Source organism: Coniophora puteana (genome assembly GCF_000271625.1).
Source record: "Coniophora puteana RWD-64-598 SS2 unplaced genomic scaffold CONPUscaffold_18, whole genome shotgun sequence".
Classification (NCBI taxonomy): domain Eukaryota; kingdom Fungi; phylum Basidiomycota; class Agaricomycetes; order Boletales; family Coniophoraceae; genus Coniophora; species Coniophora puteana.
In genome coordinates this window covers 148,820-173,277 of record NW_006913070.1, presented here as the reverse complement: position 1 = coordinate 173,277, position 24,458 = coordinate 148,820, and the positions used below count along the sequence as shown (strand labels likewise).

The 24,458-nt window shown below is 53.7% G+C and overlaps 7 protein-coding genes across 7 annotated transcripts; 5 read left to right on the top strand and 2 right to left on the bottom strand.

Moving 5' to 3' along the window:
* The first annotated feature begins 293 nt into the window (after window positions 1–293).
* CONPUDRAFT_169739 (uncharacterized protein) lies at window positions 294–3,659 on the top strand. The gene is made up of 7 exons (XM_007776669.1): window positions 294–473; window positions 525–538; window positions 597–704; window positions 764–846; window positions 979–1,160; window positions 2,672–2,778; window positions 3,301–3,659. Exons 1-7 carry the CDS (start codon window positions 428–430, stop codon window positions 3,634–3,636), a joined length of 876 nt encoding a protein of 291 aa, XP_007774859.1. The 5' UTR covers window positions 294–427; the 3' UTR covers window positions 3,637–3,659.
* Window positions 3,660–5,648: 1,989 nt separating this feature from the next.
* Window positions 5,649–7,548, top strand: CONPUDRAFT_85591 (uncharacterized protein). Its single transcript, XM_007776668.1, has 5 exons — window positions 5,649–5,882; window positions 5,947–6,105; window positions 6,168–6,382; window positions 6,443–6,866; window positions 6,932–7,548. Exons 1-5 carry the CDS (start codon window positions 5,701–5,703, stop codon window positions 7,449–7,451), a joined length of 1,500 nt encoding a protein of 499 aa, XP_007774858.1. The 5' UTR covers window positions 5,649–5,700; the 3' UTR covers window positions 7,452–7,548.
* A 215-nt stretch (window positions 7,549–7,763) lies between these two features.
* CONPUDRAFT_140249 (uncharacterized protein) lies at window positions 7,764–11,325 on the bottom strand. The gene is made up of 12 exons (XM_007776905.1): window positions 10,840–11,325; window positions 10,660–10,776; window positions 10,514–10,584; window positions 10,102–10,460; window positions 9,968–10,048; window positions 9,857–9,915; window positions 9,371–9,798; window positions 9,280–9,307; window positions 9,084–9,227; window positions 8,661–9,016; window positions 8,397–8,603; window positions 7,764–8,308 (listed from the first exon to the last, which is right to left on the bottom strand). The coding sequence occupies exons 1-12, from the start codon at window positions 11,314–11,316 to the stop codon at window positions 7,990–7,992; spliced, it is 2,646 nt and encodes an 881-aa protein (XP_007775095.1). The 5' UTR covers window positions 11,317–11,325; the 3' UTR covers window positions 7,764–7,989.
* A 1,164-nt stretch (window positions 11,326–12,489) lies between these two features.
* On the top strand, window positions 12,490–15,770 carry CONPUDRAFT_66568 (glycoside hydrolase family 3 protein; the record flags this gene model as incomplete). Its single annotated transcript, XM_007776598.1, has 13 exons — window positions 12,490–12,822; window positions 12,895–13,002; window positions 13,065–13,135; window positions 13,192–13,425; window positions 13,500–13,624; window positions 13,689–13,769; window positions 13,824–13,882; window positions 13,944–14,387; window positions 14,527–14,705; window positions 14,758–14,896; window positions 14,953–15,134; window positions 15,190–15,396; window positions 15,455–15,770. 13 exons carry the CDS (start codon window positions 12,490–12,492, stop codon window positions 15,768–15,770), a joined length of 2,478 nt encoding a protein of 825 aa, XP_007774788.1.
* Window positions 15,771–18,622: 2,852 nt separating this feature from the next.
* CONPUDRAFT_93609 (NAD(P)-binding protein) lies at window positions 18,623–19,725 on the bottom strand (the record flags this gene model as incomplete). Its single annotated transcript, XM_007776667.1, has 5 exons — window positions 18,623–18,954; window positions 19,018–19,135; window positions 19,199–19,239; window positions 19,292–19,604; window positions 19,657–19,725. The coding sequence occupies 5 exons, from the start codon at window positions 19,723–19,725 to the stop codon at window positions 18,623–18,625; spliced, it is 873 nt and encodes a 290-aa protein (XP_007774857.1).
* A 253-nt stretch (window positions 19,726–19,978) lies between these two features.
* On the top strand, window positions 19,979–20,737 carry CONPUDRAFT_85589 (uncharacterized protein). Its single transcript, XM_007776666.1, has 5 exons — window positions 19,979–20,101; window positions 20,161–20,169; window positions 20,232–20,310; window positions 20,363–20,455; window positions 20,516–20,737. The coding sequence occupies exons 1-4, from the start codon at window positions 20,024–20,026 to the stop codon at window positions 20,371–20,373; spliced, it is 177 nt and encodes a 58-aa protein (XP_007774856.1). The 5' UTR covers window positions 19,979–20,023; the 3' UTR covers window positions 20,374–20,455; window positions 20,516–20,737.
* Window positions 20,738–21,865: 1,128 nt separating this feature from the next.
* Window positions 21,866–24,421, top strand: CONPUDRAFT_112708 (lysophospholipase). The gene is made up of 6 exons (XM_007776665.1): window positions 21,866–22,881; window positions 22,952–23,085; window positions 23,151–23,302; window positions 23,370–23,609; window positions 23,668–23,709; window positions 23,765–24,421. Exons 1-6 carry the CDS (start codon window positions 22,043–22,045, stop codon window positions 24,194–24,196), a joined length of 1,839 nt encoding a protein of 612 aa, XP_007774855.1. The 5' UTR covers window positions 21,866–22,042; the 3' UTR covers window positions 24,197–24,421.
* The last annotated feature ends 37 nt before the right edge of the window (window positions 24,422–24,458 follow it).

The window sequence follows — 24,458 nt, the reverse complement described above, 5'->3', positions numbered from 1 at the left end:
TCTCATACGCCATTCTCACCTAAGGAATAAGCCCCCTCTGATCAAGTAGCTCACTAGACGCTGACGCGGAGGATCGATTGGAGGGTAGGGTGGAAGAGGGTACCGGATGCAGCATCCATGACCGATGGCGTTGGCCTCACCATACCTCTTCCAGCGTGCCCCACGAATTTATGGTAACTGACTCAGCGTCCCTCTCGAAAAAAAGTCTCCAGATATTCTGTTTTTTTGAGGCCATCGGAGACCTTCAAGAGCTAACTCCTTGTTCTTGGCGCCGATCCAATCCAAAGCCTGCTGGCCGAGCAGATAGTCCATGTGGAGCGGCTGATTTAGCTAGCATCCGTCAATCAACCGCGTCGAAGCATGATCACTGTTTAGTAGAGGAGCATTGAAGGAATTAATCTGCATTCTTCAAGTTCTCTTAGGCCATATGGGATACGGGTTCGAGGTTGGTATTCCGGGAATAGTAGTCGAAGGTGAGCGATCTTCTTCGTGATCCGACTTCTCTTTCTAACATGTCTACGTAGGTCTTGCTATGGCGGTTGGATCCGATCTTCTCCCTCGTTCTCAAGACCGCTTCTGCTCACGGGATCACCCAGAAGGGCGCGTCTCTCGCCGTCAATGGCGTCAACGGCGCTGCAAACGGTTTTTCTCGCGAGACGACAGTATTCGACATTATCGCGCGTGTCCTGAAGGATGACGCACTCGTCTGGCGTAAAAACGAGAGCCCTGGTATTGCTATTCTAAAAAAACCCCATTTGAGCAGCACGACGACCACATTTGCGAGCACGCTTCCAAGTGGACGGTTAACCTGTTTAATGCCGACCTGTGGCGCAAGATTGAGGAGCTGTAGTGGCTCAATACCATCCTCTATGGCATCGGTGGATGGGTAGGGGGACGAGGACTGCGGGCCATCTTTTTCTAGTATGTCCCCTTTCCCCTCTCGTCTGCAACACATTAACGATGCTCTCGATTCTATAGCATGCACCTCGTCACCTCATTCCTCATTCTCGCGCCCAACATCACACCCCTCACACGGCGCTCGCAAGAGCTCTTCCTTGCTCACGCTTCGCCATCTTCCTCGGGACCTACTCCATGTTCGACCGCCCGCCGCTCACCGTCGCCGAGTTTTCCCGGTCCGCCTCTACCAAGGCCGCTGCGTCGTATGTACCCTCCGCGCAACCCTCACTGTAAGAGGAGCAATCGGACGTCAGTGTGCACGCGGCTGCGTGGGGCGTCGGAAACCCGTGTCGATCGCATGCGGCGAGCGCGTTTGTCGCGAGGGACGATCATATGCGAGCATATGGACCTTGGTGGACCTTGGGTTGCGGTTCGGATGGCGCAAGACCATGGGTTGAGGTGGCGCCGGGCTCGGAGTTGGCAGGTGTCAAACTGCTGGATGGGTCATTGTTCGTCCGGGTGGCGGAGTTGATGGCGCAGGCGGTGTAGCATCAGGAAAAACCTCATCGAGGGATTTTACCAAAATACGGGGGAATCTCTCGAAAAACAAGTTCACGAGTGGTAATTACACTAGAAATCCGTGGAATCCGCGGGAATTCTCGAGATTTCCTTGAGCCGTGTTTGCAGCTGTAGGAAATAGTGGACGTTTCTACTCCATTCCAAATGCATAGTACCGTATTGGCCGATTGGACAAAGAATCTTAGCATCAGGACAAGCATACGCTTGTATAGCAATTAGGGATAAAGGAAACTTTCAATGCTATAAATTTCTTGAAAATTGATACATCCGATAGTTAACATTGCATGTACTAGCTGTGAATGTAGAAATTAGAGGTCGTTAGGGACTGCGACGGCACAGGCGCAGTGCTGTCCTCGGCAAGTTTGGGGTGCCAAAAGGGCAATCGCGTTGTGTGTCGGTGCAAGCCCGTGCGACCCCATATTTCTCCAGTGAAAGTGCTGAACAATTTGGAGTAATGGGATACTCCAGGCTTTGATGGTACTTATAGTTGAAGGAAAGAGAATGAGGCTGATTGCATGAAACCAGCAAGGTTGGGCGCGAACACAATGCGCGCCGTTTAGCCGTGTTGACGTCATAAATAAACATGTACAAATGTTTGACTTCGCACATTTTCTTCTTGTTCATTCCTCCCGCGTCCTTTCAACCTCAGTACCTGGTACCCTCACTCATACTCCCCACGCAGGCGCGGTCGTACAAATCTGGCACTGTAAGCTAGCTACATGGACCTGGGCTTGGGCTACGGGCTGCCCAATGCAGGCGTGCTCGACTCTGACAACAGCAACTTTGTCGTGAGCGGGGGGACGTGTCCTGCGCTGCGATACGGAGCGGACAGATCGGTGGTGGCGGGATGAGTGTTTTTTCGCAAGGGTGGAAGCGGATCGGCGAGCACCAGCCACGAAGGAAGGGGGCGGAGCTGGACCAGAGCTATTAGAGTGTGATCCCGCCTGCGCAGTTCATCAAGTTGCGTCTGGCTGTGCCGACGATGCACAAGCACCCGTGAGTTCATGCTCCAATCTCTCCCTCTAACTACTGCTCTGCTAACCTCCCTACCCTGATTTCGTTCTCTCGCTCTCCCCAAGTCCCCAGACACCACCATTGCTGCCGCACCCACCAAACCGTGCTCGTGCCCATCCACGTTGAGTTCAAAACCGACATGCTGCACATGCACGGCCACTTCGTGTTAACCCTACACAAGCACTGCCCAAGCCCAAGACGTTCGTGTGCGTGTTCTACACCGACCTCGGTCTGCTGCAGACCTATGCGGAGACAGTCGCCGCTCAGATAAGGGTGCAGTTTGAGGATGTGAGCAACGTTGCTGCAGTTGAGATGGAGGACTCAGATATGTTCCGGCTGCCACCGCCTCTTCGCGAGGCAATGAACAGGGGGAGGGAAGGGAGGCGGATAGATGGCCCGGGGCGAGGTGCCGGATTGTCCTGTTATCCTCAGTGCGAGCCCTTTTGTCCGTCCGTTGTTGTTATGTACATCACTGACGTTGTATTCAACTTCTTGATGTAGGTGTATGTTGACGCTACGTCTACTTAAATAGTCTGATTGACATTATCACACAGAGCTCCTTTGTTAACACGCTGTCCACGATCACCTTTGAGATGCTGTACTATTAATATGTGAGTTATATGTACCTCCTTTTCCTACTACTTGCTCACCATGACGCATCCTTGCCTAGCTCGGAGCCAAGCAGTCATTAACAACTTGTACGTACTTGCCTTCAGTTATGAACTCTGATTTCAGTGTTGACACAATTACCCAGTCCCTGGCTTGGGCGCGGAAGCCACCGTCGCCTTCATCTTGCCCTGATTCGGTCAGGGCGAGTCCGCGTGTCTCGTGAAGTTGTCCCTCGAGCTCATGACTCGCTCGGAGCTGCACCTCGTCATGATGTTGGGCTTCTTGATGATGTCGGGCTCCGTCCTGAGCATGTACGTCTCCATGGGCGTCCCCATGCAGACCCTCACCACCTCGGCAGTGAGCATGTCGGTGGTGACCGCGATCAGCAAGCTGTGCATGCCCGAGGTAGACGAGCCCGCCATGCACGGGCAGGTCATCATTGGCTGCGGCTCAGCAGATGATAAAGACAGGCTGTCAAACACGTCGGATATATTTTCCGAGGAGCACATAGGCGGTAGCGTTACCTACGTTGGTTGATGATAATGATAATTGTTTCGACTGCCATTCCATAACTATGAAATAGCGATATCCTGAGGCTCGAGTGGTGGCAAATCAGGTGAAAAGGAGCGGGTGAGGCATTGTTAGAATTCTGCGGATTCCGCGAAATTCCGTCTGGAAACTTGGAAGGGACCGTGAAATCCGTCAGTTCCATGGAATACCTAGGATTCTGTTGGATTTCAGGATATTTGCGTAAAATCCCTCGGTGAGGTTTTTCCTGATGCTACGAGACCTAGCAGTGGATTTTTGAAGCGATTTACAAAGCGTGAGAGGGGTGTGTATCCGTAATTGTACGCATGCCTCTGTTTGATTTGTCTCATAAGCGTACGTACTACTGTACCTACACGACCGTTGGTTCGTCACGCCTCACGCTTGACCCGTAAAATGAACTTAAGACCTGGTTCGTCACTCACCACACAAGACAATGAACCTCCCTACGTGACGAACAATACTAAGACTCTTACATTCTGATGTAGTAAAGCCATTCGCTGCAGCGAGTGATTTCTGCACTCCTTTTACTGTAAGTTTACGGTTTTCGAGACCCTTACCACGACCCCAGTCGACCGGAGATGGGATGTCGAGCTCCCCACTAGTGGCAGGCTTCAATGAGTCAATATGCATACCGGTGGCGATGGTTTGAGATGCCTGTGTACAAGCCCAATGGACGAGGAATACCGGGACATTGTAAAAGGTGGCCCGCGTGGCCTTCTTCTCCTTCCAATGAAATATCCTCTTCACCTTCATTTTCTTCAGCAATGATGTCCCGATGATGTCACCAACCTGGAACTCTGGTTCAAATTCACGCGTTTGCCGAACATTTGAACCTTGGTCTCGTCGGAACTTATTTTGATTCCATGTCACGCAAAAACCCCTTGAACCTGCGGTCGTGTAGGTACAGTATAGTTCAATGATTAGCTTGTTTTACATAATTATGGCGTCAATTCGAGCTTTCACTGAGCTCATGGCAAAGTCGAAAGGATGAAATGGCTATGTAAAGTCCGTAGAGCACTTTGAAAACTTCGACCACCACGTTCGGGTTCGTTAGGGCACTCAAACTCACGCCGACTTAAAGAAAACTACAAGATATATGGAAAAGCAACTGTTATGTTTGCTACACCAGGGAGTTTGGACCGACACCATTATCTTCGCGCAGCGGTACCACAGCCTACGCAGTGCGATTTCTCTATAGATCTTCCACCTCTAGCTCAGCTTGCAGAACCTAATGTGGTCGACGCCTGTCGGTGCGTGGGAAATTAATTGCATCCGAGGAAACCGAAAGAGACGGACAGAGTTTGAGTTCACCGAGGTTCACCGAGGTTCACCGCCATTGAACTCATCGCCTTCAATCAGCGCTCAGCAGCTCTGTCACCGGGCTAAGCTGCTGTTATCTCGACCATTGCATTGCCAAACATTCACATCGATCTCTACGTAGGCATTTGCTGCTTTCCCATGTCTCTTTGTGAGAGAATGATCACGTTCACGAGTCAACAAACGGCTTCACTCCGATGACAAACCAGGTCACGGCAAGCGCTGACGCGGACCGTCGGCAGCACAAAGTTCTCCGAGAGTCTCGGAACAGACTTCAACGTCAACTCAACAAGGGAGCTACGTCAGTTTTCAGGAGGTCACGGGACGGACATGCATTCTTCTCTCACTCTTGCGCCCAGGAACTGAGCAATCAACTCAGCTGAGGGCCTTTCCTACGGTGGCGGCGGAAGGTGCCCCCACGAGTATTGTCTGTCGCTAGATTACTAACGATTGCACCTCCTATTGACGCCTAGGTACTGTACACGCATGGAACGGCATCACGACAAGCTTCGATGGGCGCGACCGCGTTTTGCCCTATTTTGCCATCTTCAAGGCGTGAAATGATGACGATTACCACATCCGGTCGGATGGAGTCGGACCTGTGGCGTGCGCGGCGACGCCCATGATCAGTATATGGGTCTTCGACTTGCTTTTAAGAGCTCGCGTCGGCTCGCATCGACATTGACATCACCACCCAGTCTCACATCCATTCCTCGCTCTCACCAACGTTGCAACATGACCGGAATCTCCTTCCAGAAGCTCGACAAGTTCTTCCCTGAGCCCAGTGCTCCGCCTTCGTCTTTGTGCCCTCAGAGACTCCCCGGGGACGATGTTTCCGCGACTGAGGCGGTGGTGCGCACTGCTCGTGACAACCACGTCAAACACCATGTCTTCTTCAACGAAAGAGGATTCCACAAGTGAGTGTCCTATTTTCGCGCATCAATCTTCGCGACCATGGAATTGACACATGACTGCTTATAGTCACGCCATGCATCGGGTGTTCGCAGTCTACGGCCTCGGTGCAACTGGTCCCGTCATTGACGCGCTATACGACGTCGACACAGGCATGCAGCGCGAGCTCAAAACGCCCTCAGAGGAGATAACGGCAGAGAACTTCGGCTCTCACCTCGGTGACGACAAGTATGTGTGCTTTATCTTAGGGGTTACCGAAAACGATGCTTAGCCCCTGAATCGCTACGCAGGTACTACCTCGCTTTTCTCAACTTCTTTTCCAAGGAAATCGACGAGCACGGCGTCACGGCAACTTTGGAAAAGTTCCTGTACTCTGACGAGCATAACGTCGGCTCAAACGGCGATGGAAACGCTATGCTAGCGCGCAGCCTTGTCGGGGCTTTGCACTCGCCAATTCACATTGGGTATGGCCTCGAGTTTGGCATTCCAGGTCTTGTCGTAGAGGGTGCGCGGATTCTACTTTGTACTCTACGTCTCAGTGTTAAACCCCTTCAATCGCGTACAGGTCTTGCTATGGCATCTGTCGACATCGTGTTTAACAAGGACATGCTCGACCCTATCTTCTCGCTCGTCCCCAAGACGACCTCGGTACAAGGCGTCACGCAGAAGGTAGCGTCTCTCGCCGTCAACGGCAGCAACGGCGCTGCGAACGGTCATTCTGGCGGAACAACAGCGTTCGACGTCATCGCACGCATTCTCAAGGACGACACGCTCATCGGACGCAAGTTTGAAATCCCTATTCAGGGGATTCGTGACACATTTGAACAGCACGGCGATCGCATTCGCGAGCACGCCGACAAGTGGACAATTGATCTGTCTAAGCCTGGCGAGCTGGAGCGCAAGATGGAGGAGCTACAATGGCTCAATGTCATCCTCTACGGTATCGGAGGATGGACTGAGAACCAGGGACTGCAGGCCAACTTCTTCTAGTTCGTCCCCCCTCGCTATTTTCATTCAACATAGCTCACCTTTCGCTCACCTCCACTCAAAACAGCATGCACCTCGTCACCTCGTGCCTCTTCCTCGCGCCCAACGTCGCTCCGCTCTCCCAGCGCTCACAGGAGATCTTCCTCCGCGCGTACCTCACCCTCTCCCTCGGGTTCTACGTCATGTTCGGCCGCCCCGCCCTTCCCATCGCCGATTTCGCGCGGTCCGCCTCGACCAAGGCCGCAGCGTCGTACGTTCCCTTCGCGCAGAACTCCCTCTACGAAGCGCAGTCGGATCCGAAGGTGCACGCCGCCGCGCAGGGCGCGGCCAACCCCTGGCTCGCGCACGCGGAGAGCGCGATCGTCGCGAAGGACGACCACTACGCGAAGATCGTCCGCGCGCTGCTGCATCTCGGGTCGCGCTTCGGGAGGCGCAAGGCCGGGTACTGGGCTGAGGTGGCGCCGAACTCGGAGTTGGCGGGGATCGAGCTGCTGGACGGGTCGTTGTTCCTCCGCGTGGCGGGGTTGACGGCGCAGGCGGTGTACGAGACGCAGGTGTGGAGTTTCGAGTCGTATGCTAAGGCGTAAGTGGTGGGGTTTTTCCCTTCTTCTGTAATCATGGCTTTGTATTCTTAAATGTGTATGTACTATATTTTAGCAAAATCATTATACTCCACTGTCAACGTAAATCTCTGTTTGATTAAATTTGTGAGGGGCGTTATCCAGTGCTTAGTCTGGCTCTCGTAAGATAGACGTGGTATGAACACATGGAAAATGCTGTAGCCTTCAGAAACCAATGCACCAGCTGATGATGCATGGGTGCGGTCTCGGGACAACATCAATGGCTGTAGGGGCCTGAACGGAGCGTCGGTCTTTGCATCACTTTCACGACATGCCAGAGCAGCTTACAAATGTTTTGAGCCGTTGCAGCCTGAATGCGAGTCCACAGTTCGAAGCACAATAGTCCCGGACACATAAGGTGCCCCTACAGTCCTGCCTACAATGCTCTGACTACGTGCTACATATGTCCAATTGACGATAAGTCCACTATCGTAACACGTGTATATAGATCTTTTGAACATGTCTAGATCATTGTTCCAAAAACCGCGCCCAAGATCCATCCACCTCACAGCCCGCTCGCGGGAATCGTCCCGTTCAGCCTGAAGTCCCGACTACTCGCGCCGACCGAGAACGTCACGGTCCCTTCGGACTTGCGCCACCCCTGCTTCACGACGTCCCACACGGACAGATCGTACCTCGACAGCGTGATCGTCGCCTGGGCGCTCTGCCCCGGCGCGACCTCGACGTTGGTGAACCCCTTGAGGATCGACGGCGGCTCTTCCTCCGCGGCCGGGTGGTGCAGGTACAGCTGCGGGATCTCGCCGCCGTACACGGGGCCAGTGTTTTCGATCGTGAATGTGACCTGGTACGCGGGCATATGCAGCCTGTGAAGATTATGTGTAAGAAGGCTGCTCGCGTCGTGGTGGAAGGGGAAGGGAGGTGGGGCAAAGTGGACTTGAAGGAAGGGCATACCAGAGCGCGGTCGAAGATCCCTCGGCGATGGGCGTCGCGCCGCCGTTCTCCCAGTTCGTGATGAGGCTCCACTGCGCATCGTCGGCAGGCGTGATCGGCTGGATGTAGAGGTTCGAGTACGCGAACGTCGTGTAGCTGAGCCCGTAGCCGAACTCGTAGCGCGGCGCAATATCGTGCGCGTCGAACCAGCGGTAGTCGATGAACAGCCTGCAACGACGCCGCCAATCAGCTCACCTCCGCATGACGCGCATAAACGAGGCTCACCCCTCAGTATAGTTGATGGAAAGATAATCGTCCGCCGTCCCACCAAGCACCAACGGCGCCGGATAGTCCTCCATGTTCTTCGCAATCGTATACGGCAGCTTCCCGCTGGGGTTCCATGCGCCGTACAGGACATCCACGACCGCGTTGCCGGCCTCGTTGCCGCCGAGGTTCGCCCACACGACGGCGGTCACGTTCGGGTGCTCGATCCACGGCTCGAGGATGAGCGGGCCGACACTGTTCGTCACGACGATCGTGTTGTTGTTCTGTGCCGCGACGGCGAGCACGAGGTTGTCGCCGTTATTCCATGCCGTCAGGTTCTGCCGGTCGCCAGCGTTGTTGTCGACGGTGATGTAGCCCTGTCGAAGTGGTTTGGTCAGATTCAAGGTTATGAACGAGGAGAGTGTGATTCAGTCCAGTACATACCTCTCCAGAGTCAGAATTGATAAACACGATAGCGGCGGACACGTCGGTAGCGCGGTTTCCGGCCTGCCAGAGGTCCCAGTCGTCAAAGTCGAAGTACACGCTTGTCTGGTCGAGACGGGCACGGGCTTGAATGGCTTCGTACGGCTATGCAGATACGTTAGTGCAAATCTGAGGAAGGTGTCCAAAGTACACTTACAGAAATAAGGTACGTGAAGTTATCCGTTCTACGACGTCGGGTTAGCTATCCATCACAAACACCTATCAGCAAGTCCAGCGAAAACACGCACCCAGATCCCCACCCCATCGCCAAAATCCCCGTCGGCACCCCGCCCTGGTCCGCATACTGATTCGGCCCCATCAGCGACGGCCCCGCATCGCTCCCCACCAGCACCAGACTCTGAGGCTTATTCAGCGGCAACGCATTGTTCTCGTTCTTCAACAGCACAGTCCCCGCGGCACCGACCTGCCTCACGATCTTGTAGTGGTCGCTCTGCGAGTTCACGGCGCGGTTGAGCGGGTCGTACGCGTTGAACGAGTTGAGCGTGACGTTGGGGTAGTTCTGGTCCTGGTGCATGTAGTAGTAGGCGGCGACGATGCGCGTCGCCATGTCGTCGAGCCGCGAGAGGGAGATGGTGTCGTTCATGACGTACGCGGTGAGGTTGCCGCCGAAGTAGGATGTGCCGGAGCCGAAGGCGATGTCGCCGGGCATGGTCATCTGTGCGTAGGATCATTATTACCTTTGGTTAATGAGGGTATTAAGTATAAGAACATACGTCGAGGCCTGCGACGGCAGAGAGGGTGGCCATGGTTGCTGACCAGTCGGACTGGATGTCTATTGTGCGATGATTAGGAAGTGAAGATTGCAGGTTGAACATCAGCCTCACAGCCCTGGAAGCCGATCTCGCGCTTCATAATGTCATTAAGCGTTTTGTTGTTGTTGCAGGCGTAAGTATCGTTGATCATGTCTTATACGAGGCGTGAGCCTTTCAAGCCTGTAGTTCACCGAAAGAATACTCACTATAACTGCACATCACCGACGAAACACCGGCCATGACCGCGCGCATGAAGGGCTGCACATACACCTCGTGCTCTGTGCGATCGTCGACCCACGAGGAGTACATTGTACGTTTCCACTCCTGCTCGTTGTTGATGTAATGCTTCGCAGTCGCCTGCACACCGCCCTGCTGCATACCCAGCACGGTCTCGTACGCTGCCTCGCCGGAAAGGAACGGGTCCGCCCCGAAGCCCTCCCAGTTGCGTCCGCCCTGCGGGACGCGGCCCATGTTCATCATCGGCCCGAGTCCAGCGTTGACGCCGCGGCTCTTGAACTCTTGCCCAATGGCGAGGCCGCGAGCGCGCATGAGAGCGCGATTCCAGCTGCAGAGCGTGCTTAACACTCCAGTGAGCCTACGGGAGATGATCATGCGCACCTCGATGCAACGGTGATACCAGGAGGGAAGGACGTCACAAAGTCAGCGTACCGCACGCCGAGCGGAGAGTCCTATTAATGGATGCCGCAAAAGCGAGCTAAATTTAGCGAAATGCACGCACACGCATATGCGTCGAGTTGGCATACCTGAAGACAAAGCCCCGGGAAATCGCCCACTGGTGGGGTGTTGCCCACGCAGAGGCCGTTGGCCCATCCCACGCCGGTCGTGATGTTGACCTTTTGCTCGATGGTGAAGTTGGCGATCTGCCGAAGAGTCCATCATCAGCACTGCATTAACATTGAATATCGTTATGGGGAAGGACTTGCCAATGCCTCTGCTTTCGCGTACGCAGCGGCCCATGCTGGCGCGTAGTCGGGGACGACATTGAGGTCAGAGGTGATTGGTGGAGGATAAAGGGGGTCCGTAGCAGGGAAGATAGGGGGCGCAGGAGCGAGGGTGGGGGTAGGGTAAGGAGTGAAGGAATAATCCGAGATGGGGAGCGTTGAGGGGCCGGTAACAGTGGGTACTGGGGTCGACACGCCAGAAGTTGCTGCAGAAGTCGTGGTGGCTGCACTCGAGGTTGCACTAGAAGCGCTGCTGGCACTAGTGCTCGATGCTGAGCTTGCCGAGCTAGCTGAGCTGCTCAAGCTCGAAGTGGCCCCAGTGCCACTCGAGATGGAAGACGAGGCGGAAGCGGTGGAGGTGGAGACAGGGGCGCTCGCCGAGGAGGTGGCGAGAACGTTGCCCGACCACGCCGCAGCGCAGTAGAGCGCAACCACGAGCGACGCCAGCTTTGGCGCCATCGTGTTTTGGGAGAGGAGAGGTGCAGAGGGGCCATTGAATAATAAGAAATGGATTATAAGGGATTCGTTCCCTTTGCCAAGTTACCGCCGTGGATGTCATTGAATAAAAGACAAATATAGACGCGTGGGCGGTGGGCACGTGCTGCGATCACTTTGCCCGATCGAGCGGCATCTCTGCACAGACGCTTGTCTCTCCAAAACCTCCATCGTCCTCGTCCGCCCTCTCTCCCTCATTCTGCAGACGCGCCCATTCTTACACGCGCGCGACATAACTTTGTAACTCTATCGCCTTCTTTCTCGAATCTTCACCTTCGTTGGAGCAACATGCGTCACCTCGCTCCTCGGCAAATTTCCGCTATTTATATGCGCCCGACTCTCGTAAACCTGAGAGACACGGAACTTTCGCCGCAAGCACATGATCCCATCTTCCCCATCCCCGGCATCTGCTCATCCGTTCTCCCTTGTATTCATCACCTCTGTGGGAGCCTCCTTTCCAGAACATTAACGTAACATACCCGTTATTTCAGGATATGAACCAATCCTAGTCACCAGACGTCGAGATACTGATCTCTGAGCAGCCCCCGTTCCTGAAAGAAGTCTCAGACTATTGGTGCTCGTGTTGATCGGTCTGCCTCGAGGATTCTATATCTTTGCTGTGCTCACACAGGACATCAACGGGTGCAGCATGAGCTCATCTTTCTTGTGACTTCATAGACGCTTTCATCTCGCGGTCGCCGCAGAATACTCGCTCGAGCGTCGCACAAACGTTTATTGCGTCTGTCTTCAAAATAGCGTGCTACCTCGCGAAAGCACTGATGGCACATTGGAAGAACTTCTTGCGCGTTCCGCAAACGTTCCGAGCCAGTTGCTCGTTACTAAAACTTACCTTCGCGCCCGAATTTCTTCCGACTCAGTCTCTATCCAAGATAATCCACCAGTCACGAGCTGTCTTCGTCCGACGCGTCTCTAATATAGACGCTGACAAAAGTTATTCGAAGCTGCAGACTCGCTTTCGCCACGGCTGGAGGTGAGAACTTCAAGCATCGCTCTTGCACGCCATGGCTGCCGCGGGTGGAGCACGGGGCACGGCTGGCTCTCCGCAATCTCCTCCTATATTAATGCAAGACAACATACGACATTGCTACCCTCCCCGCTGACGACCGTACCGCCAAAATGGGTCTCCTGGCGTTGTCGTCGCTCCTCCTGCTCTTGCCTTTCGCGGTGGGACAGACCACAACCTCCGTCTCGCTCCCCTCGGGGGTCACCGTCACAGGTGGAACGACCTTCTCCTCGCCCACGACCTACCTCGCGACAGAGACGGGCGCCTTGACAAACCCAATCTCGTACTACTCGTTCACAGCGTTCCCTACGCCATCCACCACGCCTGATCCGCCAGTGTATCCGCCAACGGACCCACTCGACCCGCCGCCCGTGAGCCAGGACCCGACGATCGTGCCCGATTTTGCGGCAGCATGGGCGACGGCGCATGCCAAGGCGCGACAGCTGGTGAGTCGGCGATCTCTAGCAGGTTAGCATATGGAAATGCTAAGTAACCTGGTGGCTCGCCTGTCGATGTAGCTGTCGAACTTCACGCTCCTGGACAAAGTCAATCTCACTACGGGTATTGCGGGCCGGTGCGTGGGCAACATTGGCGCCGTCGGGGATTTCCCGGGATTGTGTCTTGAAGTATGCCGCCTCGCTCAACCGTATCCAGCACAAACGCTGAGCACTCATATTGCTTGTCATAGGACTCACCCACCGGTGTGCGCTACACCGACCTCGTCACCTCGTTCCCCGCCGGCATCACCACCGCATCCACGTGTGTTGCCCCTCTTTCCTGCCCCGCCTCCCTCGCGGATACTGACGTGCGAGTAGATGGAACCGCGCGCTCATGCGCACGCGCGGCCAGTACATCGGCGAGGAGTTCAAGGGCAAGGGCGCGCACATCGCGCTCGGCCCGATGATGAACATGGGGCGCAACCCGCAGGGCGGGCGCAACTGGGAGGGCTTCGGCGCGGACCCGTTCCTTTCTGGCGAGAGCGCGTATGAGACTGTGTTGGGGATGCAGAGTGGGGGTGTCCAGGCGGTGGCGAAGCATTATGTGAACAAGTGAGTTCTTCCTCAAGCTTGTGGATGCCGATGTGGTGGTTGAGTGCGGGTGGGTGCTGATGTGTGGCACGTAGCGAGCAAGAGTGGAAGCGGACGATGGAGTCGTCGAACGTGGATGATCGGACTGAGCACGAGATCTATACGCACCCGTTCATGCGCGCGGTTATGGCTGGGGTATCGTCTGTCATGTGTAGCTACAGTGAGTTGATTTTTTCTGAATTGCGAGAATTATCGAGCTCATGTTCTGACCTGCGGTTTTTAAGACCTGATCAACGATACGTATGCATGCAACAATAACAAAACGCTCAATGATATTATGAAGCGCGAATTTGGTTTCCAAGGCTGTGCGTACCCTCAACTTTAACTTGACGAATGTTACCATAACTTCCCTTGTGTAGATATCCAGTCTGACTGGTGGGCTACGATGGATACACTCGGCATTATCAACGGTCTCGACGTACGTGTCCTCCAAATAACCCACATTCTTCTAGCATTCACACCCGCCCACCCGATCATAGATGACCATGCCCGGCACCGTCTCCTCCTCCGACGCCGTCCAAGGCCAATCCTACTTCGGCGGCAACCTCACCACGTACGTCATGAACGGCACAATCTCACCCGAGCGCCTCGACGACATGGCGGAGCGCATCGTCGCGTCGTGGTACTACATGCACCAGGACGAGGGCTACCCGCCCGTGTCGTTCGACATGAACGACCCGTGGAACGCGACGACAAATCTGCACGTGAACGTGCAGGCGAACCACAGCACGGTCGTGCGCACTATCGGCGCTGCGGGGGCTGTGTTGCTGAAGAACGAGAATAACGCGTTGCCGCTGGATAAGCCGAGGAGCATTGCGCTTGTGGGGAGCGACGCGGGGCCGCCGGTGATGGGCCCGAATCAGTATGCGGACCAGGGTGGCGATCCGACGGGGATTCTGGCGATGGGCTGGGGATCCGGGTGGGTTTCTTTTTTGCGTCGGGATAGTGGGTGATGTCGGCGTGCTGACCGTTGAGCAGGACTGATAACTTCACATACCTTATTTGAGTCTTCTTTGTTGCTTTTGGTGGTGCTTTTCCCCCTTCTGATTCCGTCATGTGAAGCCGTACGAAGCGATCCAGGCGCGTGCACGCGAAGACCAAACGAGCGTCTACTGGGACTTCGATAACTGGGACCTGTGGCAGGCTGGCAACCGCGTCACTGACCAGAGCGTCGCGATCGTGTTCGTCAACTCCGATTCAGGAGAAGGGTACATTTACGTCGATGGCAACTATGGTGACAGGTGTGTACCCACTGATATGACGTTATGAGGGTTTTCAGTAATAGAGTTACAGGAAGAACCTGACAGCCTGGCACGGCGGCGACGAGCTCATTCAGACTGTCGCTGCGAACAACAACAACACGATTGTCGTCATCAACAGTGTCGGACCGCTCATCCTCGAGCCATGGATTGAGAATCCCAACGTCACTGCTGTATGCACACCCAGCCCTTGTTTACTTGATTCATCGGACTGACTGACGCGTCGTAGGTACTCTGGGCCAGTCTTGGAGGCAACGAAGCCGGAAACTCGATCACGGATGTTTTGTACGGAGACTGGAACCCGTCTGGCAAGCTGCCGTACACTATCGCGAAGAACGTGACGGACTATCCTGCACACGTTATCACGGGTGGTACCGTTGAGGATATACTGTCGATCAACTATACCGAGGGGTGAGCTGTTCTTTCTTGGTCACCTCGGTTCATTTCTAAATCATATGTCACGAAGTCTATTCATCGACTACCGGTGGTTCGACGCCCATGACATCATGCCTCGCTTCGAATTCGGCTACGGCCTCAGCTACACGACGTTCGAGTTCTCTGATCTCACGATCACGCCTGTGAGTCCTATGGACACAGCCGACATGACCCTCGTCAACAACTGGGAGAACGGCGGCGCAAGCCCCATTGCTGAGGGATCTTCGACTGCGCTTTGGTACGCAACCTTCGAACAAGATTTCGTATATTATGACCTAACGCTCCTCCCTTCCCAGGCTACACATGCCCGCCTACCAAGTCACATTCAACATCACCAACACCGGCTCCGTCTACGGCGGCGAGATCGCGCAGCTGTACCTGCACCACCCCGCCGAGGTCGGCGAGCCGCCCTCGGTGCTCAAGGGCTTCACTGACGTGTGGGCTGCGCCCGGCGAGACCGCCACGGGAAGCATCACGCTCTCGCGGCACGAGCTGTCGGTCTGGGACGTGGTAAGGCAGGGGTGGGCGAAGCCGGACGGGACGATCACGTTCTCGGTTGGCGCGAGCAGCCGGGACTTTAGGCTGAACGGGACGATTCCGGCGGCTGCGTAGTGCGGTGTATTGGGATGGGCGGATGACTGGGATAGTTGTGGATGCTATTGTGTCTACATAGGTTTTAGAATGTATATGGGACTACCGAAATACTTCTAGCACTCCCTCTGTTTCTCGCCCAGCAACAGTACTATAAGCACACAGCTGGGTGGGTCGGACACGACCACTTCAAAGCGAAAGCATCGACTACTAAAATGATCACAACCATGTTGGTGTTTGAAGTCTTTACGGTCAGCTTTCTACCTCCACCTATGAATCAATCTCTCTGTGTAACGGTGTACTCGGTCGGCCGTACGGCATGCGAACAGCTTCATCCGTCTCTTTTAAGTTGAAGAAAATTCGACACGACACAATCGCGTGTATGTTGGACTGCATCCTGGGCACAGCAAGACCGTTAGAAAATAAGCTAAATGTACTCGAAGACCACTTACATTGTCAATAACCCCGCCGTATGAAACTAAAATTGGTTCCCCATTAGCCTTGCAAGCGGCTTCCACCAATAATGTACTTACCGGTAAGAATTGCAGGATGGAGTTAATCACAGATATTGCTACTTTATCGTTTTGACTCATCAATATGCTGTAAAGTTTGGGAACATGTGAAGAGATATCTCACCAAGAATAAGAAGAATGTAAGCAAATGTATCTCGGTACATGACAGCCACAAGGGGATGATGGGAGTAACACGACGTCCGCTTCCACTTTGCAAGAGTAAGGGATAGTTGAACTACGTAGTGTGGTTAGAGAAAGATGAATCCGACGGGTTGAGATATTCAACTTACCAGATTCGAGTAAGACGAGGCAAAGGTATTGCACTACGACAATTCTATCACTCTGCAGGCCACATGGATACTCTAGAGGTGCAGCTGAAGGGTGTTCACTCAGTCATCTGCTCTTAAGGCGGAAAAAATTGGCATACGGAGCGGCCAAGGGTCCCAGTATACACCAATAATTTGAGTGATCACGGATACAACAATGCAAACCTGAGGCGAAAGAAGTGAGGGAAGAAATGTTGAATGTTATCACAGACGTACCGCAGCCACAGCGAGCATACCAAATAACACTTTCCGGCTCTTGTTCCATATCACGTATACTCGGAACGCCACGAGGATCTCAGAACAAAGTATCGAAGTACCGGGAAATGCTGCTCTTAGTTAGATGGTTAGATGCTGACATGTATCATACAGCTGGTACCTCACCTGTAGAAGTCCAGTTCCATGGTGTGCACTGTCAGATATGACCCAACTTATCCTCAATGCCAGCATTTCCCAGTGTCAAATACTCTACTTACATTGGACGTGTGTTTGAGGCCACCTAAGGAGGGTTCAGCCATGACATTGGCATTTGATACAACCATGATACTCACCATAAGTGGTTAGAACTGACGCTACGAAAGGACAATAACGAGCCAGTGTAAATATGACGCGGACAAAACTCCATTTTCGGCTTGGGAAGAGGCTTTTCTGGGTTAACTGTTAGATGCTTTAATAGAAAGAACGCCGTGTTGCTACCTCGTGCTTGAAGGTTAGCAGGTAGTCATAAATCTGGGACATATTTCAACAACAAGAGTGGAAATGAGAAGTATCGAAACAACGTACCACCAGAGCCGATGCAGCCACTGCTCATGTTGATCATCGTAGTCCTCGCATGAGCCAACTTATTATTTTATGCATGGATAAACAGAACGCACCAGTAGTGTACTTGGTACATCAATCAGCTTAATCCAGAACGGACGTGTGATGCGCTTACTTTAGTCAGCTGGATCTGTGACTCGTCATCCAAGTATGCGGAGACAGAGGTCATGATAGATGGGGTGTCCAACCTTTCGTCTTGTCCAATACACAAGGGTACTTATATGTGCTCCCACTTTACAGTGCATAAAGATGGGGCACAACCCAAATATCCATGCTGTCAGTTCTTCGATGTGACCCGTGTTTGGAGGGGCACCCCAAACTCTAGCCATTGATATTGAATACCGCTGCAGATGCATATGGTTCTACACTTGCTGGTTTGGTATAAATGTCCTGCCGTCATACTCCAACCGCATCAAAAAGCTGTTCATTCGAAATCTGTGTAGAGTCAGCGCATTTCATCGTGATCCGGAGAATTGAGGAAGGGTGGAAGAGAAGCTTGCTTGGGAAGCAAAACGCAATACCGGTGCTAGCGATGGAGTTCAACGCTCAGCATGCGTCGTCGGCGCAGCTTTCCCTGGGGAGAAATACCCAAGTAAGGGCAATCGAATATTTACTAGCTCGGAGTCGGCATTTAAACAAAGAAGTAGGCAAGACTTGGTTTACCGCCGACACGCTGCCATCGGGTTAATGCTGCATAATGCATAATTGACGCAGCATCATAAGGGCAATTAAATTAGTAGGTGTGATATGCAGGCCTGCCTTGCTTTTCTAGAGACTCGTATCCGATTATAAGCTGAAGGCATGTGGTGCGGAGCTAACTTATGAAGTCATGTGGCGCGGAAGTACGTTCACAAATGTTGTGGAATGAGGTTGACGCTGTGAAAATGAACTCATGCTCTAGTGTCAAAAAGCCGAGCAGGCTTTATGGTTCACGGACGACGTCGAATGGTGGATGAAACTTCCTGCTGACCGGAGGACGTATTATAGTTGCGCTGGCTCTAATCAACGCGATGAGTTTCTTCTGCTGACTGCTCAGACCCATTTTCAAGCAGTGCTATGGTCACTTACTAATTCCATTGCTTTTACAAGTCTTGAATGTCCCTGTTGCTTGTTCGTCATGCTCAAAGTACGTCTGCATCAACTTTACTCACTTGAAGTTTTCACTCATGCTGTGCAACTATAATACAGGTGGTGTTACATAAACTATCTTCGAGTCAATTTACTGGCTGGAACTTATCACCTCTCTAATAGTCTGCCACTTATGCCCTTCCCATAAGTTGTTTGAGATGGCGCCGGGGCCCAGATCCTTATTCTGGACATGATCCCAGCTCGAGCTACCCTTTCCGACATTGAATTGCGCTGCCAAGTATGCCTTGGCTTGAACGCCAGGTATGTCCTCGGGGAACTTGTTCACGCGCTCAACTGGCACTGACTTGAGCTCGTGGAACAGGTTTGCAAGGCCTATGATGCTGAGACGGTCGCCTTGAAGGCGGAATGTGGCATCTTTGAGCTTGGTGGGCGGTAGGCTTGTAAGGGCGTAGGCGACGAAGCCTGGAAAGGTGATAAACACATCATGAGATACATTTGTTCGAGTGATATGAGCGGAGTAATTACCTCCGATATCGGAAAGTGAGGTCAAGCTGAACGCTTTGTCGCCTGGATTGAGCACGAGGAACTTCCCTTTCTCCTTAACCGAGCCAATCCATGAGGCTTGATCCGCGAATGCCCCCGTCTACAAAGTTGCGTGGTTAAAGATCGTCCTGCCCCCGGCACGTGTTGCGTCAAACCCACTCACATAGACACGAGCAGCGGGAAGCCCGATTGACTTCGAGTAGTCTACAAGGTAATGCATAAGGGTACATAAGCACCGTAAAGTATGTGAGCTCACCAGCAACCCGCGTCTTTACAACTGCGAATCCCTCCGTCACACCCTCAGTGGGAATTCCAAACTCGGAGGGGACGAACACCTGTACGCCCGACTGCTTGGCTGCATCGGCGAGCAAGGTCTGACCTTCAAGACCCCCGCCGCCGACTGCCGAGACCAGTACCTCGATGCTGCTCTTCTTCAAGATGGCTGCAACAGCACCGACGTCGTCGTACTTCACTCTTTCAACAGCAAGGTTTGGGTGCGAAGGGAACGTCGATGTCGACTCTGGTCGGGACAGCACGACGACTGTAGCAGCGCCACCAGCGAGAAGGCTCTATCGTAGCTAAGTCAGAGTGGCTCAGAGATAGCTATGGGCAACAACGAACGTCAAGGATGGGTCTCCCTACAGCTCCACCACCACCAACGAGTGCGATCTTTGTGAAAGTAGCGGTCATTGTGAGCAGATGAAATAGGGATATGAATGAGCGTGTACTTGGTCTGTGATGTTACGGTCTACTTATATCTTTTTTCTGTATCGACGGCTCCTAGATATTGTCTAAGGCTGCTTCTTCCTTATGTGATCGGTTCTGATCCCAGGGGATAGTATGGTTCTCACCCTGTATACCCACTGCTGGTACGAGAAATAGATACTGATGCGTATTCCCGGGGGGTTCGGGAAAAGAGGCACCTGCTTTAGGTTGGAAGAAATAGGGGTAGCGACCAGTTTTCCGTCCAAGTGTGTAACTTCAGTCAATGACCACCAACATACCTCGTGGCGTACGAGATGACGAACAAAGCGTGCTCACTGAAAACATTGGGCGAAGTACTGGCCTATAAATTATGCGTCAGTTCAACGATGTTAAGAAAGTGATTGAGCCATTAGATACGACCTTGCTGACAACTGATATGGCCGATGGTGCATGATAAACATTAGGCAGTGTATCATTATAAGGAATCTTACAAGCAACAGCCCAGCCTCGCCGAGAGAAGGAAGCAAAGTCCCTGCTATAAAAACCTTGGTACAAGAAAAGCGCCAATGTCTACACCCTCATGAAGTCAGAACAGTGCGAGCCGACATGCAAATGTGCTTACCCAAGTATTAGAACACAGCTCGATCGCCAGACCTGGTCCGCAACTCCAGCGACTCGTTCAAAACCATCCTCAGGCCCAACGGTAACTTGAAGGCTATTCATCGCCACGTCAGTCATGGAGAACCCACCCCCGCTATGCAATAAGCGCACATACACCGTCTCAGAGCAGCTATTTGGAGCAGTTGCTGATATCCTGGAGTTCGTGGGGCATCAGAGCGGGCGCAGCGTTCTTATCGGAGAAGAAGTTGGGAGGGCGCCTCAGATAACGTCTCGAGGCCGTTTACCAATGTTGAATATTAATGGAGCAGATGCCGTAGGAGAGCCGCGAATTTTAGTTGGTGTGTATAGTTGCCTCCAGAGATCATCAAGGTCGCCTTAGGTGAAGACGGAAAACGCGATGAGGAAAAAGTTGAGAAAGGGGAGCGAGCACAAGTTGCTGGCCAATAGAAAGGCGAATTGGGAGATGTGTCGCGATCAGGGGTTTTCCTTTTTTATAACGAGGGCGGTTCACCGCGCCGATGGTCCGTGCCTCTCGTCCGAACCACCACCTCAACACCATCTGGATTCTGGATTCTGGAAGCAGATTGGGTTTGCCCACAGCGAGGAAGACTTGCAGCTCGCAGCCTGTTTTACCATCTAAATGCCCATGTAAGCCCTGTCTTGAGCAGCTAGCCAAAAGTCCGCCGCATGTCTTGAATGAACACCGTATTGAGCATCGTATCTCTAGCATCCAGCAACTTTTCAACTCTTCGGGTTCGGCGCTGGGTCTGCACTACGCGGAGTGTTCGTGTGTCGTCGCTTCTTAAACAGGTTCGAAAGGTTTGAGTGAGCTGCGCTGGATCAGCTGGAGCGGGGGCGGTTCGTCCTTGTTCCTGCCTACTTCACTCCGTTGCAAGCAAGTCTTACTAGTACTGTTGCTGCAAACATCCTCTCTGATAGGAACTGTGACATTCCCTTCGCAACCTTACCAACCCTCCCGATACTCCTTCAAATAGTCTCGAACCAGACGCTCGTTTGAATGGCTAGGTCTGATAGGTTTATATGCCCCCGGCCCGAGCTTCGTATGGTTTGTCGTCCGGGACCGGTCAGCAGCAGCGGTCGACTCTCCACGGTTCAGAGCCCTATTATTGGCCAGTATTGCACTGCGCAGTGAGGTCATTCTCGCACGTTTCCGCTGTTTCGAACGCGCGTGTGGTCGAACGTTGCGAGGATGTTTCGTATGTATTTGTGCCTATGCGGTGATGCCGGCATGATGCCGGCGAAGCCCGTTACCGAGTTGGTTCCACATGGACGAGCGTCTTTCGCCGCTTCTCTCATCTAACCCACTTCGCCGTGTTCTTTGTCCATCCTCAACCCCTCACTCACAACCAAGCCTGATTGTCCAGCAGAACCTCAATGGCCAGGCTTGGCGAAGGCGGTTGGAACGAGAGTGGACGCGTACCGTTCCTCGGTTCGGGTGAAAGGAACGTTGTGTGTCTCACTCCCCCGCTTCTTTCCGGGCGATCTGGGATTCTGGGTATTCTAAGACACACTCGCACGGCCCCGGTGCTTGACGTCGGCCATATGCTGCCATATGCCAGGCTCATTCGACGCTTTAAAGGCGGGACGAGAATGCACCTGCGTCTCCTGACTTGCCTCCGCACCCATCGTTCATACCCGGCGGAGCGTCGCCCGACTCGCGATGGCTTCCAGACTCTCCTTTGTCTCACTTTCTCTTATTCTTGCGTTTATCGGGACAACGGCACAATCACAAGTTGTTCCAACTGGGGCATACACACCCACGAAGGGCGCATGCCCCGCAGACTTCCAGCTCGTCCGCATGGCCGGGTCCGCCGCCTCGAACCAAACACTAAGCACTGGCGAAGCCGCATACATCCAGTCGCGCAAGAGCGAGGTCATCCCCGGCGCGTGGCAGACCTACCTGTCGAACGTGGAGGCCGCCGCCAGTGGGACGACGCTCCCTTCATATGTCTCAGCGCTGCTGGCCAATGAATCTGGCGGGCCGACGCTAGGAATCGCAACCAGCGGGGGTGGGTACAGAGCGGCCATCGTCGGCGCGGGCTTCCTAAACGCGCTTGACGGGCGAAACGGGACGAGCGCAGCAGCGGGCACGGGAGGACTGCTGCAGGGCGCATCGTACCTCTCCGGTCTGTCGGGCGGCGCGTGGTTCGTCAGCTCGCTCGCACAAGCCAACTTTCCCACCATCCAGAATTTGATCTTCCCGCCGACGGAGTACGCAGCACCCGGCGGTGCGAGCGACGCGAATGCATACTGGGGCGGGTGGCATGCGAACTACAGCTTTGTGACGCCGAGCGACGATCCGCTTGTGGATGCTGCGTACGTCAGCTGGTGCGTGGATGAGATCCTGGGTAAGCAACTTGCTGGATACCCTGTTACGTTTGGGGATGTGTGGTCTCGGACCCTGGCGAGGCACTTCGCGAATGGAACGACGGGGAGCAACTTTTACGATGAGTCGTATCCGCACGGTGCGGGGGTGTTGTTTTCGGAGATTGCGAATACGTGAGTTGCAACCCACCTTGATCTAGTTCGTTGAAGATGTAGATTGCTTATGTCCGGATGGCTGAGATAGGTCAATGTTCGAGTCGTACCAGATACCGTTCCCAATTGTCGTCACGGACATTGATGTCCCCACCACAAACGCGTCCGCCATCATACCGGGCGACGTCGAACCTATCACAAATCCTATCATGGAATTTAACGTCTGTGGGTACACATTTCCTATGATGAACTGAGCCACGGAGGGGTGACGGAAATGGTGTTTTCTTCAGATGAGATGGGCTCCTATGATCCATTGCTCTCGGCATTCGCACCGACAAAGTACCTTGGAACGACGAACGGCAGCCTGTGCGTGACAAACTACGACCAGTCGTCTTTTGTCGCTGCTTCGTCGTCGGAACTGTTCAATGGGCTTACTTTTGAGGTGCGTGCTCCAACACTTGGTTTGCTTACTCGACTCACATGTGCTGTTCGCATACCGTTTTTCATAGTTGCTCAATGACACCTTTGGCCCCCTTCTGGCGGCAGCGTCAGACTCCCTACCGGGCCTGCAGAACGAGTTGTACGCATACTGGCCGAATCCGTTCTATGGGGTCGCTCCCGACACATTCGGTGCCTCTAAGCAGAGTAGCTTGCACCTCGTTGACGGAGGTGAAGATGGCGAGAATGTGCCGCTGCAACCATTGCTTGTGAAAGCCCGGGGCGTTGACATCATTGTTGCGATTGATGTGGTGAGTATCTGCTACTGTATGACATGGGAAGTGCACCGCGAGGCTAAGTCCGTTATAGAGCAGCGACGAGAATAACTTCGCTGATGGAAGCGCTCTCATTGTAAGTTCAGCCCTCAGAAACGTCATCCCAACTCACCCATATCTCGCACTGACAGGCAACTCAAGACCGCGTCGCCCTCTTCCCCTCTGCATACTCCTTCCCTCCCGTGCCAACCACCGCAGCCGAGTTCACCTCGCAGAACCTAACGACGCGTCCAACCTTCTTCGGGTGCACTACAACGCCAGCGAACCTCTCCACCCCGCTCGTCGTCTACCTTGCGAACGGCGGCCCGCCACACGACGGCGCCGCGCCTGTGACGAACACGTCGACGTACCAGCTTTCGTACGAGGACAGCGAGGTTCAGGCGATGCTCGACCAGACGTTCGTGCTCGCTACGCAGGGCTACCCCGCGAGTGCTGGGGAGACGATGGACCCGGAGTGGCCGGCGTGTTTGGCGTGTGCGGTTGTGGACCGTGCGAGGGAGCGCGTGGGGACGGCGAGGAGTGGGGTGTGTGAGAGTTGTTTGGAGAGGTATTGTTGGTCTTAGGTCGTGAGTGACGTGTAGGGTCCGTTCTATTTATTGTGTGGTGTGGACTTGATTTGCTTGGGATGGGTCGTGGTACTGAAAGAACATTGGGTGGCACAAAAATGAGGCATGGATCTTTTGCGAGGGGAGGAACAAGCCAAAGAAACACGGAAAGTTTAGCATTCAGCTTTCGTAGATGATGATCTCTGTTTTGAGCTCGGGTCAATGCAAAAAAGTCGCACTCAGGGGCTTTCCTTTTGCGAACAGACAAAGCTCACCGCGC

Bases quoted from the DNA above. Each gene is read 5' to 3' on its own strand.
- CONPUDRAFT_169739 (XM_007776669.1), top strand. From the start codon at position 428: ATGGGATACGGGTTCGAGGTTGGTATTCCGGGAATAGTAGTCGAAG. The intron at 705-763 runs GTCTGGCGTAAA...CCATTTGAGCAG, and splicing joins TCCTGAAGGATGACGCACTC to CACGACGACCACATTTGCGA. The intron at 2,779-3,300 runs GTGAGCAACGTT...TGATTCGGTCAG, and splicing joins TAAGGGTGCAGTTTGAGGAT to GGCGAGTCCGCGTGTCTCGT.
- CONPUDRAFT_85589 (XM_007776666.1), top strand. From the start codon at position 20,024: ATGACCACCAACATACCTCGTGGCGTACGAGATGACGAACAAAGCGTG.
- CONPUDRAFT_140249 (XM_007776905.1), bottom strand. From the start codon at position 11,316: ATGGCGCCAAAGCTGGCGTCGCTCGTGGTTGCGCTCTACTGCGCTGCG. The intron at 10,585-10,659 runs GTATGCCAACTC...ATCCATTAATAG, and splicing joins TCCCGGGGCTTTGTCTTCAG to GACTCTCCGCTCGGCGTGCG. The intron at 9,308-9,370 runs GTGCGTGTTTTC...CCGACGTCGTAG, and splicing joins GCGATGGGGTGGGGATCTGG to AACGGATAACTTCACGTACC.
- CONPUDRAFT_85591 (XM_007776668.1), top strand. From the start codon at position 5,701: ATGACCGGAATCTCCTTCCAGAAGCTCGACAAGTTCTTCCCTGAGCCC. The intron at 6,106-6,167 runs GTATGTGTGCTT...ATCGCTACGCAG, and splicing joins TCTCACCTCGGTGACGACAA to GTACTACCTCGCTTTTCTCA. The intron at 6,867-6,931 runs GTTCGTCCCCCC...CACTCAAAACAG, and splicing joins CTGCAGGCCAACTTCTTCTA to CATGCACCTCGTCACCTCGT.
- CONPUDRAFT_112708 (XM_007776665.1), top strand. From the start codon at position 22,043: ATGGCTTCCAGACTCTCCTTTGTCTCACTTTCTCTTATTCTTGCGTTT. The intron at 23,303-23,369 runs GTGCGTGCTCCA...CGTTTTTCATAG, and splicing joins TCAATGGGCTTACTTTTGAG to TTGCTCAATGACACCTTTGG. The intron at 23,610-23,667 runs GTGAGTATCTGC...AGTCCGTTATAG, and splicing joins TCATTGTTGCGATTGATGTG to AGCAGCGACGAGAATAACTT.